Source organism: Nanorana parkeri, unplaced genomic scaffold (genome assembly GCF_000935625.1).
Source record: "Nanorana parkeri isolate BGI_ZX_2015 unplaced genomic scaffold, ASM93562v1 scaffold321, whole genome shotgun sequence".
Classification (NCBI taxonomy): Eukaryota; Metazoa; Chordata; class Amphibia; order Anura; family Dicroglossidae; genus Nanorana; species Nanorana parkeri.
In genome coordinates this window covers 1,356,262-1,371,059 of record NW_017306589.1, presented here as the reverse complement: position 1 = coordinate 1,371,059, position 14,798 = coordinate 1,356,262, and the positions used below count along the sequence as shown (strand labels likewise).

At 45.6% G+C, this 14,798-nt stretch overlaps 2 protein-coding genes across 5 annotated transcripts in view; one reads left to right on the top strand and one right to left on the bottom strand.

Annotated features, from left to right (window-relative positions):
* SYNGAP1 (synaptic Ras GTPase activating protein 1) overlaps nucleotides 1-14,798 on the bottom strand; it is a 214,219-nt gene that overhangs the window by 196,751 nt on the left and 2,670 nt on the right. The window lies entirely within an intron of this gene.
* CUTA (cutA divalent cation tolerance homolog) overlaps nucleotides 14,422-14,798 on the top strand; it is a 25,925-nt gene continuing 25,548 nt past the window's right edge. Inside the window, exon 1 of the mRNA XM_018558138.1 lies at nucleotides 14,422-14,517. Within this exon, the coding sequence (XP_018413640.1) occupies nucleotides 14,482-14,517 (36 nt within the window). The 5' untranslated portion in view covers nucleotides 14,422-14,481. The remainder of the gene's footprint in view (nucleotides 14,518-14,798) is intronic.

Below are 14,798 nucleotides of genomic sequence, written 5' to 3'. Positions count from 1 at the left end.
CCTGCGGCTTTCGCCCGCACGCCCCCCCGCATGCCCGATGGAAGCGGCATATCATTCGCCGACACCGGGACCGGCAACAGCCCGCCGCCTTCCGGGACATCGTCCAGTCCTCCCCCAGCCAGGTAAGACATCCCTCGAAAATAAGACCTAGTGTCTTTTTTCGTGCAAAAAAATAAATAAGACAGTGTCTTATTTTCGGGGAAACACGGTAGTATATGACCAGCAGTCGGTAAACCACATCAGTATGATAAAAGCTGCTACCAGATTGGTTAATGTAAGTTGGGGAGGGGAACCTACAACAAGCCTTTTCCACTTATCAACAGGGGAATCGAGTCTAGATCAAAGCATGAAAAACTGTGCAGGCTTTTCCTCCTGTATCTTCTATCCTCTGGTGAAATACAAGTGTATGTGCGCCTTGATGGCCTCTGATAAAAAGAGACTCAGACGGCAATCGTCTCCCAGTATGAAACCCCATGTGATCCGATAACTCATTCCCTACATGCAACGTTTCCTTAAAGGCAATGGTTTGTGGACAACTTTATTTGTCACTTATTTGAAGTTTATACGCTTTGAAAATGATTCTTCTTTTACCATGTCATATAAAATATGTATTTTACAAATTAATATTGAATACAGCGCGAGCAATGACATCGGTTTTACAGAGCATTCTAGGTATTCTAAATGCAGAGCACCGCAATAGTGGTTTCCTTTCAGACGCCGAATTTCTGAATCCAAATTTTCATTGCGAATTTTGTCCAAATCCGAATTGAAATCTTTTTTTTTTCCAGGTTACATGTTTAATGACCACTAAGGACTAAAATGACCAGTACAGAACTAAAATGATCAAAACACCCCAAAAGATATTTAAAGGAGTACTATGAGGTGAGTGATTTTCACTCATCCTCATAATCTGAGCCGACCTGTGACAATGAGACTGTCACAGGTCGGCTCAGTAGATCGGGAAGTGAGCGAACACATACCGCGGCTCGCTCACTTCTCGATCTATCCCTGCAGAGAGCCGTGCCTGTCACTCACGGCTCTCTGCAGGGATTCCCCGCCTGCCCTGTCCGATCCTCCAGCGCTGACTGGGGAAACGGACAGGGGAGGGGGCGGGTACAGCTGGCTCTGCCTCTGGATAGGCAGAGCCAGCTGTCAATCCCACAGCTGGGTGGATCCGTCCCGGCTGCAGCGTCTCAGTATACCGCAAGCTGTAGCTCGCGGTATACTGAACTTTGGGTCACTGGAGGACGCTAGTTTGTGTCCTCCCGTGACCCTTAGGAGAACTATGGGGAAAATACCTAACCCCATAGTTCTCCTTTAAGTAATGTTTTAATTAAAGAACCCCATCCGAATAGATTTTAAAGGAGAACTATGAGGCGAGGGATTCACTCACCTCATAGTTCTAGCCGAACTGTGACAATGAGACTGTCACAGGTCGGCTCAGTAGATCGGGAGGTGAGCGAACACATACCAGCGTTCACTCACCTCTCGATCCTGTCACGGCTCTCTGCCGTGACAGGGGAGGGGCTGGATTCCCCCCTCCCCGCTCTGATCCTCCAACGCTGACTGGCGGATTGGAAGGGGGAGGGGGCGGGTACAGCTGGCTCTGCCTCTAGATAGGCAGAGCCAGCTGTCACTAATTGTAATTGTCGGGATCCGCTTCAGCAGTAGCTCGCGGTGCACTGTGGCGTCTTAGTATACCGCGAGCTGTAGCTCGCGGTATACTGAGCTTAGGGTGATGGGAGGAGATCCAAAACGAAAACAAAAAATTTGAATGGATCCGAAATCCAAACATCGAACTGAATCGAATTTTGGATCCGGATTCCGAAAAACTGAAAAAATAAAAATCCGAAACAAAACGAAACAATTTTTTTGTGGGGATTACATGTTTTTTGGACAATATTTTTTTTACATAGGTCTAGTAAACATGCAAACAGACTCCCTCTGCCCCACCTGCTGGTTGAAAATCTAAAATCTGAAACATTAATTTGCAATGTCATTTTTAAAATTGAACATTTTTTTTTTTTATTTTATAATACACAAATAAATTATCTACCAAACACTAAACATTGGCTTTAAAAGTTGAGTATTAATTTTTCTGCCTAATCACAAATGGTTGAAGGAGTTGCTTTAAAAGAGAACTATGGGGTAACCTTTGTATCCCATAGTTCTCTTTAGGGTCACGGGAGGACATATACTAACCTCCTCCCGTGACTCAAAGCTATAGCCCGCTATATACTAAGAACGCCGCAGCCGGTGACGGATCCCGACAATACTGTCGAGATCCACCCAGCTGGCTGATTGACAGCGGGCTCTGCCTATCTAGAGGCAGAGCCAGCTGTGCCCGTCCCCTCCACACTCAGCTCTAGAGGAACGGAGAGGGGATTCCCTGAGGGGGAAATGATGTTCTCTGCAGGGAGATCATCAGGAAGTGAGCGAGCGACGGTATGTGTTTACTCACTTCCCGATCAATAGAGCCGATGTGTGACAATCTCTTTGTCACAGGTCGGCTCTAACTATGAGGCTGAGTGGAAATCATTCACCTCATAGTTCTCCTTTAAAGGAAATCTGTACTGTAAATATATGTAGGCTGCTATTGCTGATTTTTTTAAATGATAAAATGCGGGTTGCCTGGCAGTCAAGATGATCCAAAGCACTCAACACTTAGAGTCACTAACCCGGAACAATGCAGCATATTAGTTCTGACTGTGAACTGGTTTTTCTTGCTAAATCCTACAAGAAAGTATGGAGGTTGGGGACGTCTGCACCTGTTATAATATAGAACTGAAATGGGTAATTACCTGGAGCAGCTGTCCTACCCGTTGTCCTGTATATCCTCCTCCACTAGCCGTGTAGTATTAAATGATTGTGAATAGACATGGGGGCCCCATCATTCATCATTACTGTAGTTATCTAATACAAAATATTGCTGTCACAGTATCTCACCGCACAACGCAGCAGGCCCCATTCATAATTGTGTTATAGATGCGTGAGATATTATATTAAACTTTGTGCAGACAACTTGCATGAGCAGGAGAACAAAAAAGAAAAGAAAAACAAATAAACCCGAAGAAATGGGTAGCCTCTCCCCGTCCGAAAAAATTTGGGTAGCCCCGTCCAAAGTGCTGCCATTGTTGGAAAGAAGAGAAAATTGAACTTATTTATAGAAAATAATAGCAGGTTGTAGACTGAAATTGGAATGTGATTTGAAGGCCGATTTCAGCCACAACATCTCTTTTTGTTTTTAGATTTTGTGTGTAGGGGTTACAATTTCTCTCAGGTTTATTCTGCCCGGAGTGCCCTCCTGTCCTGGTGACCTCTCTTCCCCGATTTCTTGTCCTGCTGCCACAGGGGTGTCTCGCAGGACACAGCGAAGGGAAATCTCCCCACCCAAGTCATAGACACCAATAGTTTAAACACAAAGGGTGAATTTATCAATACTGGAGCAGACAGAATATGGAGCAGTTGTCCATGGCAACCAATCAGCTTCTGTCTTCAGTGTGTTCAGTTAAGAGTTGAAAATGAAAGAGAGAAGCTGATTGGTTGCCGTGCACTAGCTGCTTCAGGTTTTGATCAATTCCCCCCATAGAGTTTATAACTAGGGGTGCACCAAATTGAAATTTTTTGACTGAAACCGAAAATAAAACGTTGTCGTGCCAAAACCAAAAATTACCTTTGTCCCCAACCATTTTAAAAGTATTTAAATTATTTTATTTTTTTGTTTTCCTGTTAGGGGCTTTGAGGAAATATCGGGGAACTAAAACAGACCCTTGACATTTTCCTTTTAAAATAGAAAAGGAGATTGAGGACACAGAGTCCTCGGAGACACAGAGTCCTAAATCTCTTTTTCTGCAGCCCCTGTTATCAATGAAGAGGAATCCTCTATACTGAGTGCTCCTGTCCATTCATAAACTTCGGAGATAGTATCAGGACAGAGGAACGGCTCAGGCTCTAAACCATTAAAATGTGGTCAATATTTGCATACCAACACACATAAGTATTCAGAACTAACTTGGCATTGATTCCGAAAATGAACCCGAGGTCTACACACTTGGAGGTGCCTGCTACCTGGAACCAGCTGGCAGCCGAAGTACTTTACTGGCGGTATGGTCTCTTTAAGACAACCTGCTCCTAATTCATGAAAGCCTTGCTACAGTTTTGGGGTTTTCTGGTCAGGAGTGCGATGGGATCTAACATATTCTAAACGTCCATAGACACACACAGCGCTGTGGTAGGCCACGCCCCTTCTCCCCGCTCAACACTTTGATTGATGGCAGGAGGAGCGTATGGCTCATCTGCCCTCAGTATCCTCCCCCGTGACAAGGAAGTTCGGGGAAAGGAGGATTGCTTGCATTAAAGGAGAACTATGAGGTAAGTGCTTTTCACTCATCCTCATAGTTCGAGCCGACGTGTGACAATGAAACTGTCACAGCTCGGCTCAATAGATCAGGAAGTGAGCGAACACATACCGCCGCTCGCTCACTCTTCCATCATCTCCCTGCAGAGAGCAATGACTGCAAGTCAACTCTCCCCGCAGGGATCCCCCCCTCCCCCCGCGCTATGATCCTCCAGCGCTGAGTGGAGGAATGGACGGGGGCGGGCACAGCTGGCTCTCCCTCTAGATAGGCAGAGCCCGCTGTCACTCATGCAGCTGGGTGGATCTCAACAGTAATGTCGGGATCTGTCCCGGTTGTGGCGCTCAGTAGATAGTGAGCTGTAGCTCGCGATATACTGAGCTTTGGGTCACGGGAGGACGCTAGTATATGTCCTCCCGTGACCCTTAGGCCCCGTTCACATATAGCGACATACCTTTTGCAGCGGATCCGCACGGCCGGGATAGTGCGACTTTCGGGGCGACGTTCCAGCGACGATCCAGCGACGGTAGCGCGACCTTCCCTGTCGGGCTCCATAGAAAAAAAGTAAAATCGCGCAAAATCCGCCGAAAAAAGGGTCCGGTAGAAGCGACTTGCGACCGCGACGAGCGACGCGCGACATAATGTGACCATGCTCAAAAATGCAAGGTCTGCCTTACTGACAGCCCCCTGCTGCCCCCACCCCAGTACAAGCCATTTTCAAAAAACGGTAAGACAAATATAACGCTTTTTTAAAAATAATAAAATATTTACTCAGGTTTCAGCTTTCATTGACCTCCTGGCAGCATAGGTGACGTCACTGCGTCTCACGGGAAAGCAAGGCGCTCAAAATACTGAGACAATGTGATCCCTGAATGTGCTGGAGAGCATCCTCGTGGGGATTCAAGAGCCCAGTTTTCCCGGGAGGCAGCGTAGAGATCATCACCACCTCCAGGAAGTGGATGTAAGACAGGACCGGGGTAAGTAATTCTTTGTATTTTATAGAAAACATTGATCTTTGTGTATTTTGGAAGGTCGGAGGCTTTCGGGAACATGCAAGGTCCACTTTAAAGTACAATAGTATTAAACTCCAGGGGCGTAACAATAACCATAGCGGCCCACGCGGCTGCTATGGGGCCTGGGGGTGGAAATTTAATATTATTGACAGTAGGGAGGTTGCTGGGGGACCCCATTAAAATTTTGCTATGGGGCCCCATGATCTGTGGTTACGCCCCTGTTAAACTCTCAAACTTTATTTCATTAGTGAAGCCAGATCAAACTAATATAAATTGCCCAGCAAAGTATTTCCCTAAATTTCTGCCTGAGCACTTACAATCATCATGTTCCTGAACAGCTCCAACTCTCTCAGCCCGTCTTCCCTAAACTTCCTGTCCAGTACAAGATCACAAGGGACAGAGCAGGCTCCAGCAGCTGTCCATCTACTAGCTTGGAGAAGGGAGGAGGTAGGAGAGGGGAGTGTCTTGCCTTGCTGTGCCTGTGCGTTAGTGGAGACACACACAACTTACTAACACACGCAAGGGTGGCTCCATAGAACCATGCGAGAGAAAGGAATCACCCTAAAACAGGATATCAGGACCAGTGCTCACAGGACCAGCTGATTCTACAGGAAACTTTTAAACAACAGACAGCAGCATCCATTGGAAGTGATTTCATCAGCTTTCAAAATAGCTTAAAAACATTTTGACTTTAAAATAATTTTTGAGTTGAATTCAAGCGATCAACTGAGAGACTACAAATATTTGTCCCTGTCCCTGACAGTTAAAAATGGGACTATAAATCCCCTATAACACTGGTCAGTGGCATCACAAGGGGGGTGCGGCCCGCAACCAGGTGACACCATTGGAAGGGTCCAGAACCAGAGGTCTTTCTGCACTCCTTACCGGAACGTCCAAGAGACCCGTGTAGACGGGTGGGTGCTTGTAGTGACCACAGATGGCACCGTGAACAAATCAAATGAAAAAATAAAGTCACCAGCACGCCAAATAGTAGTTTAGCAATCAACCAATTTAATGACACATTGCCATTCAAGGGGTCCCCTCCTTCAGTCTCAGAATGACGATTGGCTGGAAGCTGGCCAATATAGGAAGTCAGGCGCCGGGTAATGATGCGGTGCCTGGCTTCCTGATTGGCCAGGAAGCCGGCTCCATGCTCCCTCATCATGAGGTGAGCATAAAGCCGCCTCCCTGCAGGAGCTCCGATTCTCCAGCTCGGGAGGGAGCATGAAGCCGGCTCAGAAGATCAGAAGACTGGGGCGCCGTGTCATTACAAGGCGCCTGACTTTCTGATTGGCCAGTTTCCGACCAATCAGGAAGCCGGGCAGAGCGTCATTATATACTGCCAGGCTTTCTGATTGGCCGGCTCCATGCTCTCGCATCACAAGTGACGAGAGAGCATGGAGCCGGCTTCCCAGCCAATCAAGAAGCAGGGCAGTATATAATGACGCGCTGCCCAGCTTCCTGATACCGGAAGTATCGGGCTTGTACAAGTACTCGCCCAAATACTCGGCATCGGCACCAATACTGATAATAGCATCGGTATCGGTGCATCCTTATTGCATAGAATGCGACTCAGAGGAGGGGAGGTGACTCCTCACTCTTTCTCGTAAAAGCAGGTCCGTCTTAGATTAACACAGTGCTGAGCCAAACATGCAAACAGTCCAAGCCTTTCTTATTAAAAAGCATGAAAGCACGTCCGCATTAAACATTGATTTATAAAATAAACATTCTATATAAATCATTTTTTTTTTTAAATCTATGTTTAGGGTCACAAACCTTTAAAACATTTTAAAAAATGACCAAAAACATATATTGTCTCTTTAAACACAACAGCAAAACTGAAAAGGAAGATCCAAATAGCGAAGCATTAGAAGCAGCAGAAAAAAACAAAAACAATAGTTTGCACAGTTGTGAGACGCATAAATATATATCACCGGCTGACCTCAATCTGTTTAAAGGGGCCGTACGGTACACACCGGTGCGCTGCACTTCCTGAAGAGTTTCGAGAAACAATAAGATGGATTGTCACTTTAATATTCGTAGGCTGAAATACGCCTTCATTTTTCATTGCAATTATACATTTTCTCAGCGGTGAGAGTGTATGCAAATGAGGACTTCAGCCTAAAATCCACGTTTGCTGGGTGTAAATGTATTACAATGGTAGCAAATGTTACCGAGGCTTGGATTTTTTACTGCAGAATGGGAAATAGAGATTTTCTTTTTTCCCCCCAGCAGTGTAACCTTTCCCCCTGTATAGTACTGCCAAAAACTACCGGAGAAGTAAACTACTTAAAGAGACCCTGCCGGGTTACAAAAACATCCTGCTGAATGTTCCCTGCAAGAGAAAAGCACTTTTAGGCCAGGTTCACACCATTTTTTGGACCAGATCTGGAACGCGGTGCATTGCGTTTTGCAGCGATTTTACCATCTTTTTTTTTTAGCTTAAAATTGGCTTTCAGGTGCGGTTCAGTGCGTTTGCATACGTTCCAGACCAGAGAAAAGGTTTTTTTCTGGTCGGGAACGGACTGCGCTGAATAGAGCTCAGAAATACCATAGGGATACATTGGGATGCTTTTTTGGTCCGGGAACAAACTGTTCTAGTTTGGACATGATCCGGACATGGTGTGGACAAGCCCTAACTCACCTCTCGGGTGGCCTGTGTCTCCTAACGTCTCGGCAATGCTGCGCTGCAATGTCTGCGGGTCTCCAGGAGTGTTGGGTTCCATGACTCCTTCCTCTGAACTAATAGTCACCTTTCTTGGGGCTCTTATCTTCCCTCTGTTCCAGCACTTCAGCCTCGGTAATATTCCCCCTCCTTTGGTGCTTATGGAAATGTTGGATGCCGGTGCCCCCCACTGATTGGTGAGGGTCCATTCTCCGACACATACGTCACTACTAGACTCTCATAAGTGACGTAGGGGTTGGAGGATGGACCACACAGGGGGCACACAGGCATCTAACATCACCATTAGGGATGCACCAATACAGAACTCGTACCTGTGCCGATACCGAGTATTTGGGCGAGTACTCGTACTCACCCAAATTCTCCGATACTTACTAGACATGTGCGATGCATTTCGTTCAGAATCAAAATTCGTCCGAATTTTCTAAAATTTGGACACATTCGAATTTACGAATCCCAATGCATCCGAATCCCAATTTCCATTTCCGAATTTCGGATCCCGTCCAAATTTCGTTCAAAAGCTAAACTGAATCGGACATGTGACTTTTCTGTTTAATGCATCCGAATGGGTCTGAACACGAATGTTCGTTACGGCAACATGGGGGCCCTATACAGTATATACATATAATAATAAAGCTGAGGCTCTCAGACCCAAATGGCATTTGGGATCCGAATTTCCAAAATCCTTTGGGGAGCTTCCGAATACTATTCGGGTCTGGGAGCCTCAGCTTTAGTATTAATATCTGTATATGGTTTTCTGTGGTATTCGCAACGAATATTCGTAAACTTATCCGAAAGGTAATGACTTGCACCCCGGCTTCCTGATTGGCCGGGAAGCCGGCCCCATGCTGTTTAACCAACTCGATGCTGATTAGCCAGGAAGGCGGCTTCCCAGCCAATCAGCATGGAGCCGGCCAAACAGCATGGAGCTGGCTTCCACGGTAATCAGGAAGCCGGACCATGGGTAATGGCTTGCCTCCTGGTATCCTGATTGGCCAGGAAGCTGGCTTCATGCTGATTGGCTGGGATTCTGGCTTCCCAGCCAATCAGCATCAAGTTGGCCAAACAGCTGGCTCGATGCTGATTGGCTGGGAAGCTGGCTCCCCGGCCAAACAGTATGGAGCTGGCTTAGTGGGCAATCAAGAAGCCGGGTGGCAGGTAATAGCACACTGCCCGGCTTCCTGATTGCTTGCGAAGCCACCTCCATGCTACCGGAAGTACTCAGTATCCGCGAGTACCGAAATATAAATATCGGTACTCGTATTCAATACCGATAAACCGGTATCTGTGCATCCCTAATTTCCATAAGCCAAAGATATCCTCAAATAAGACCAGTTAGGGGGCTTTTCAGGTGTTATTCAATGTACAATCTGTAGTATTTCAGGGGTGTGGTGCTATGCCTTACCTCTGTACCCCAACAGAATAAGACTATTGCATTTCAAATGCTGAAGAGCCTTATGGAGGCTGCAGCGCTGGATACAGGGGACGTAGGAGACATGGGTCCCAAAAGAGGTGAGTATTAGGGCCCATTCACAACAGGGCAGTGTATTTAATGCATGCAGGTTTATGCGTTTTACGTCACTCATTTGTGTGCATGGCGTTAAGGCAGCCCATTGACTTCAAACTAAAACACCACCACAGACCGAACATTGCTTCTAGGGCTGCAACAACTAATCGACATAATCGATTATAATCGATTATTGAAAAAGTTGTCAACTTTTTCAATCATCGATTAATCGGCTTCCGATTGGTTTGCCCTGTTCACGGCTCCACACGCTACGCGATTTGTATTCCTCTATAGCTGGTGGTATTCTGCATTGCGCTGTATAATGTACTATTGCTGGGTTTTGTAGTTCTCTATAGCCGATGCCATTCTGCATTGATTGCTGTATAATTTTACACTTCATTTCACTATATTGCACACCACACTTTTTTTTTCTTTTTAACTTCCAACGCTCCAACCTTGCTCCTGTGATGGACTACAACCTCAATACAAACTAGTAGTCCCATCACTGGAGCCATTTTTTAAAATGTATTTTATTTTTTTTATCCGATTAACCGATTAATCGAACTTAATAATCGATTTTGAAAATAATCGTTAGCTGCAGCTCTAATTGCTTCTGCATTTTACGCCAGCGCAGCACACCGCAATTCACTGTAGTGCCTTACGACACATTGTGGTGCATTGCAACACACAATAAATAGCACTCCAGCGCACCAATGCATGTGACCCGCATTACCGCATTTTGTCGGTGTGATTGGATTGCAAGACATTTTCATCTGCAGCGAATTTACAGCAGGATCTTTATCAAACTCAACAGGGTCATTTTAAACTAAAATCATACCCAAATTTAAAAAAAAATCCCATGTGTTCCTTGGAAATTAATAAATAATTAAAATAAAAAAACACTTTAATAAACTCTCTTTACTTTTTTTTAAAACAAAATATCTGGTGATCCTGGTATTCGTCGGGTCTTCCTCCAGGAGGGTGGCAACACTGCAGGGCCTGCAATGAATTCACTGCAGCGTTGCCACCTTTAGGCCCATGCAGAAATGCATTGCCATAAAACCCTCCTTCCTACTGCCAATTAGCACTGGCCGTGCAGGCCAAAAGAGTGTCCTGCATCACTGCATGTGGAGGAAGCCATGCAGGGCGTCCTCTTGTAACCTGCCTCCTGGTGGCCCGACGACATCAGCGGCCCCTGTGATGATGTCACAGAGGCAAAGAAGAGGACTTCATCCCCCCTCCAGCAAAAAGGTAAGTAAGCTTTTGCAGCGGGAGGGGCGACACATTATGTACAAAATGTTTTGGACAGAGACTCATTTTAATAAAGGCTCTAAAATATTTTGTTGCCTCTGCAACAAAACATCGTTGCCTATGTTAACCGAACCAACCTTCCACAAATCTCAACACATCGCCCTTGGCTCAGAGTTAAACACAAACATTCACTTAAAGTGGTGAATAAATAAAATGGCGGTAAGCTTAAAAGTGGGCCCAACATTTTGACATTCACACTTCCCATGAATTAGGAGGGCCCATGAGCCCGTTACCAAATCACAGTAATATTTGGACTAAAAGTAGCATTTGCTTGCCATGAACGAAAACCCATTGCTGCGAAAATGGCCTAATGTGAACTAAACCCTAGGCAGTCTACATTACACTCGACCTGGTGCATTGTGGGTGCTTCACATTAAAGCAGAACTTTACCCATATCTTCAAAATAGCAACAAAGACACCTTTAGAAATGTTTAGTGATGACAATCTACACACACATACTTCTAGATAATTACCGGCTTTGTATTCTTTGCTTCTCTTTTCCTACCCACTCGTCTCACAGCGGCCATTTTAACTAAGGGCAAATTAATATATTTCCCTTCACTTCCTGGAACTCTGGCACATGTGACTGGGACATGTGACCACGCACATCATATCGGGGGAGGAAAATGCCTTTCCCTGAGATCTCATTACAGATGAGATTTCCCAGCAACGTTCTGCTGATGTAACCTTCCCAGTATGCAACGCTTGGGGATGACTACATCACTCATGCCCAAGAGGACCAGGAAGTAGAAAAACAATAATTTTAAGTAAAATAAAAATATGTTTATTTAGCCAATGAATGTCAGATGATTTTATATCCGCATGTAGAGCTGTATGCTGATGTGAATATTAGTCAAAGGGGGTAAAGTTCCGCTTTAATAGAGACTGCAGAGAGTCTATCATTTTCAATCAGACAGACCTACATAGTAGCCATGCATCAAGATAACACTGTGCAGCACTACGAAGAAGAGCCTGACTATGTAATGAGCAAAAATGGCTGCCCTCACATCCATATATACTTACAAGCTACACAGAAACAAGGCTTTTAACACATTAACATCATCTGATAAGAATATTTAGAAGTTTACACCTTTAAACTAAATCATATCTCGAGACGTACCAGGATTGGGTGAGAGGGGCTTTCAGGAAGCAGAGGGCAAGCATGGACCCGGCGAGCCTGTTCAACAGCAAACAAAGTTGAAGGGGCCTCTTTAACAATAGCATCAAATAGCCATTTTTCAATAACAGCAGTTGCATTAGAGCTCTCGGTCTTCTCAGTAAGTCAGGGGTGGACATATGAATATGGAACTGAGAAGCCAATCTTTCCAATCCAGAAACCAGCTCCATTGACCTCAACAGTTAGGCACCCGCTGTAACTTTTAAGGCGCATTGAATATCTGGCTCCTGGGATTTGTCCAGCCCTGCCTTAAGCTAAACAGTTACCCTCAACCCATCACGCAAACCTATCCTTATTTCTAAGCATAACCAAACATTCATGGTGCCAAGACCAACCCATTCCACAGTAGGCTTGCATCAGCTTGGAAAAACAACCCAAAACATTTGGCAAAAGCACACCACATGCAGCTGAGGAAAGATTTACAATGCATTCATTGCTGGTTGACTTTGAATGTGCAGAGACTCAGGAACAATGAATAATAATTTAGACAGGTATGGACAACCAGTTTCAGTAGCCAGACCTCTATGAGAACCTGGGCAAATGTGAATTTCATCAACAATGATATCAAAGGTTCAAAACATTTAGGCCACCATTTCTAGTACACGGCTCCTGGGTACCTGTCCAGCTGTAGAAGACTTTCTTCAGTGACATTTCAGATTAGCCTTTCTCAACCTTAACATGGAGGAACCCTTGAAATAACCTTTTAGTCTAAGGGAACCTATGCCAGGAATTACTATATCTACAGCTCATGGTACATTTGTGTGGAACTGTATGCTCCTCTTGCATTGATGGTCAGTAAGAAGACTGTCCCTTACATCAGTGGTCAGAATGCCCCTTACATTGATGGTCAGTGAGAAGAATGTCCCTTACATTCATGGTCAGTGGGATAAATTCCCATTACATTGGTGGTCAGTGGGAAGAATGCTCCTTACATTGGTGGTCAGTGAGAAGAATGCTCCTTACATTGGTGGTCAGTGAGAAGAATGCCCCCTTACATTGGTGGTCAGTGAGAAGAATGCTCCTTACATTGGTGATCAGTGAGAAGAATGCCCCCTTACATTGATGGTCATTGGGAAGAATGCTCCCTTACATTGATGGTCAGTGGGAAGAATGTCCCTTACATTGGTGGTCAGTGAGAAGAATGCTCCTTACATTGGCGGTCAGTGAGAAGAATGCTCCTTACATTGGTGGTCAGTGAGAAGAATGTCCCTTACATTGGTGGTCAGTGAGAAGAATGCTCCTTACATTGGTGGTCAGTGAGAAGAATGTCCCTAACATTGGTGGTCAGTGAGAAGAATGTCCCCTTACATTGATGGTCAATGAGAAGAACGCTCCTTACATTGGCGGTCAGTGAGAAGAATGCTCCTTAAATTGGCGGTCAGTGAGAAGAATGTCCCTTACATTGGTGGTCAGTGAGAAGAATGCTCCTTACATTGGGGGTCAGTGAGGAGAATGCCCCTTACATTGGTGGTCAGTATGAAGAATGCCCCCTTACATTGATGGTCAGTGGGAACAATGCTCCCTACATTGGTGGTCAGTATGAAGAATGTCCCTTACATTGGTGGTCAGTGGGAAGAATGCCCCTTACATCTGTGGTCAGTGGGAAGAATGATCCCCTTACAAATACCTAAATAGATCATTGTTGTCAGTGGTCACACATCTGAGAGTCAGAAATGTCTGATTGTTCTAGAACCCCCAAAGCAAACTCAGAAAGGACCCTAGGGACCCATGGCACCCTGGCTGAGAAAGGCTGATTTTTAATGCTACACATGGCACAACCTACAATAGCTGAAGAACCACAAATCTCAGAAAATCCCCACCAGCAGGGCATGCCGGGCGCTGCAGTCATTTTATAAAATGTATTCATCATCTACAAAAACATGTAACGAGCCGGCATCGTTAATACTTCAAGATCACAGAATGGCAAAGGCACAAAGTAACACACAACAAAAGCACAAAGTTAGACACGGGCTGCATGGCCGGCCACAAAACACAGGGACAACAACCGTCTACGAGGCACCGAGCGAGTGAGACACACAAAGTTTCACAGAGAGAGAGAGAGAGAGAGAGAGAGAGAGAGAGAGAGACACACACACAAATTAGAGTAACAGAGATTGAGGAAAGATCACAAAATGGGACAGACACCAACTCTGGAGCCGCAGCGGAGTTTTCCAAGGACGGGTTGAAGGGTTGGGAAGGCTTGGATGGAGGAGGAACATAGACAGCAGGAAAGGGGGGGGGCAGATTTACCTCTGAAGGGAGCATAGAACATCGTTCCACGGCTAGGACGGAAATCTGAGCATGGAAAGTCTCCCGGAGAAGAGACACCGGGAGGAGGTAAAGGTAAAAACAAAGACAGCAGGATGGGGGGGGGGCAGATTTACCTCTGAAGGGAGCATAGAACATCGTTCCACGGCTAGGACGGAAATCTGAGCATGGAAAGTCTCCCGGAGAAGAGACACCGGGAGGAGGTAAAGGATCTAATCACATTGGGAGAGGAGGGTTCACTGCAGGGGAGAGAGAGATGGAGACAGAGAGATGGATGGATTGCAAGAGACAGGGAGATGGAGAGGGTGGTATTAAGGTGAAAAGGCAAAAGATATATTAAATAAATGAATATAGAAATCCATGGACAGTAAGGGTGCAATGGGGGGCAAGCCAGAGAGACAGAGCAAGAGAGAGAGAGAGAGAGGGATGAGAGAGAGAGGGATGAGAGAGAGAGGGATGAGAGAGAGAGGGATGAGAGAGAGAG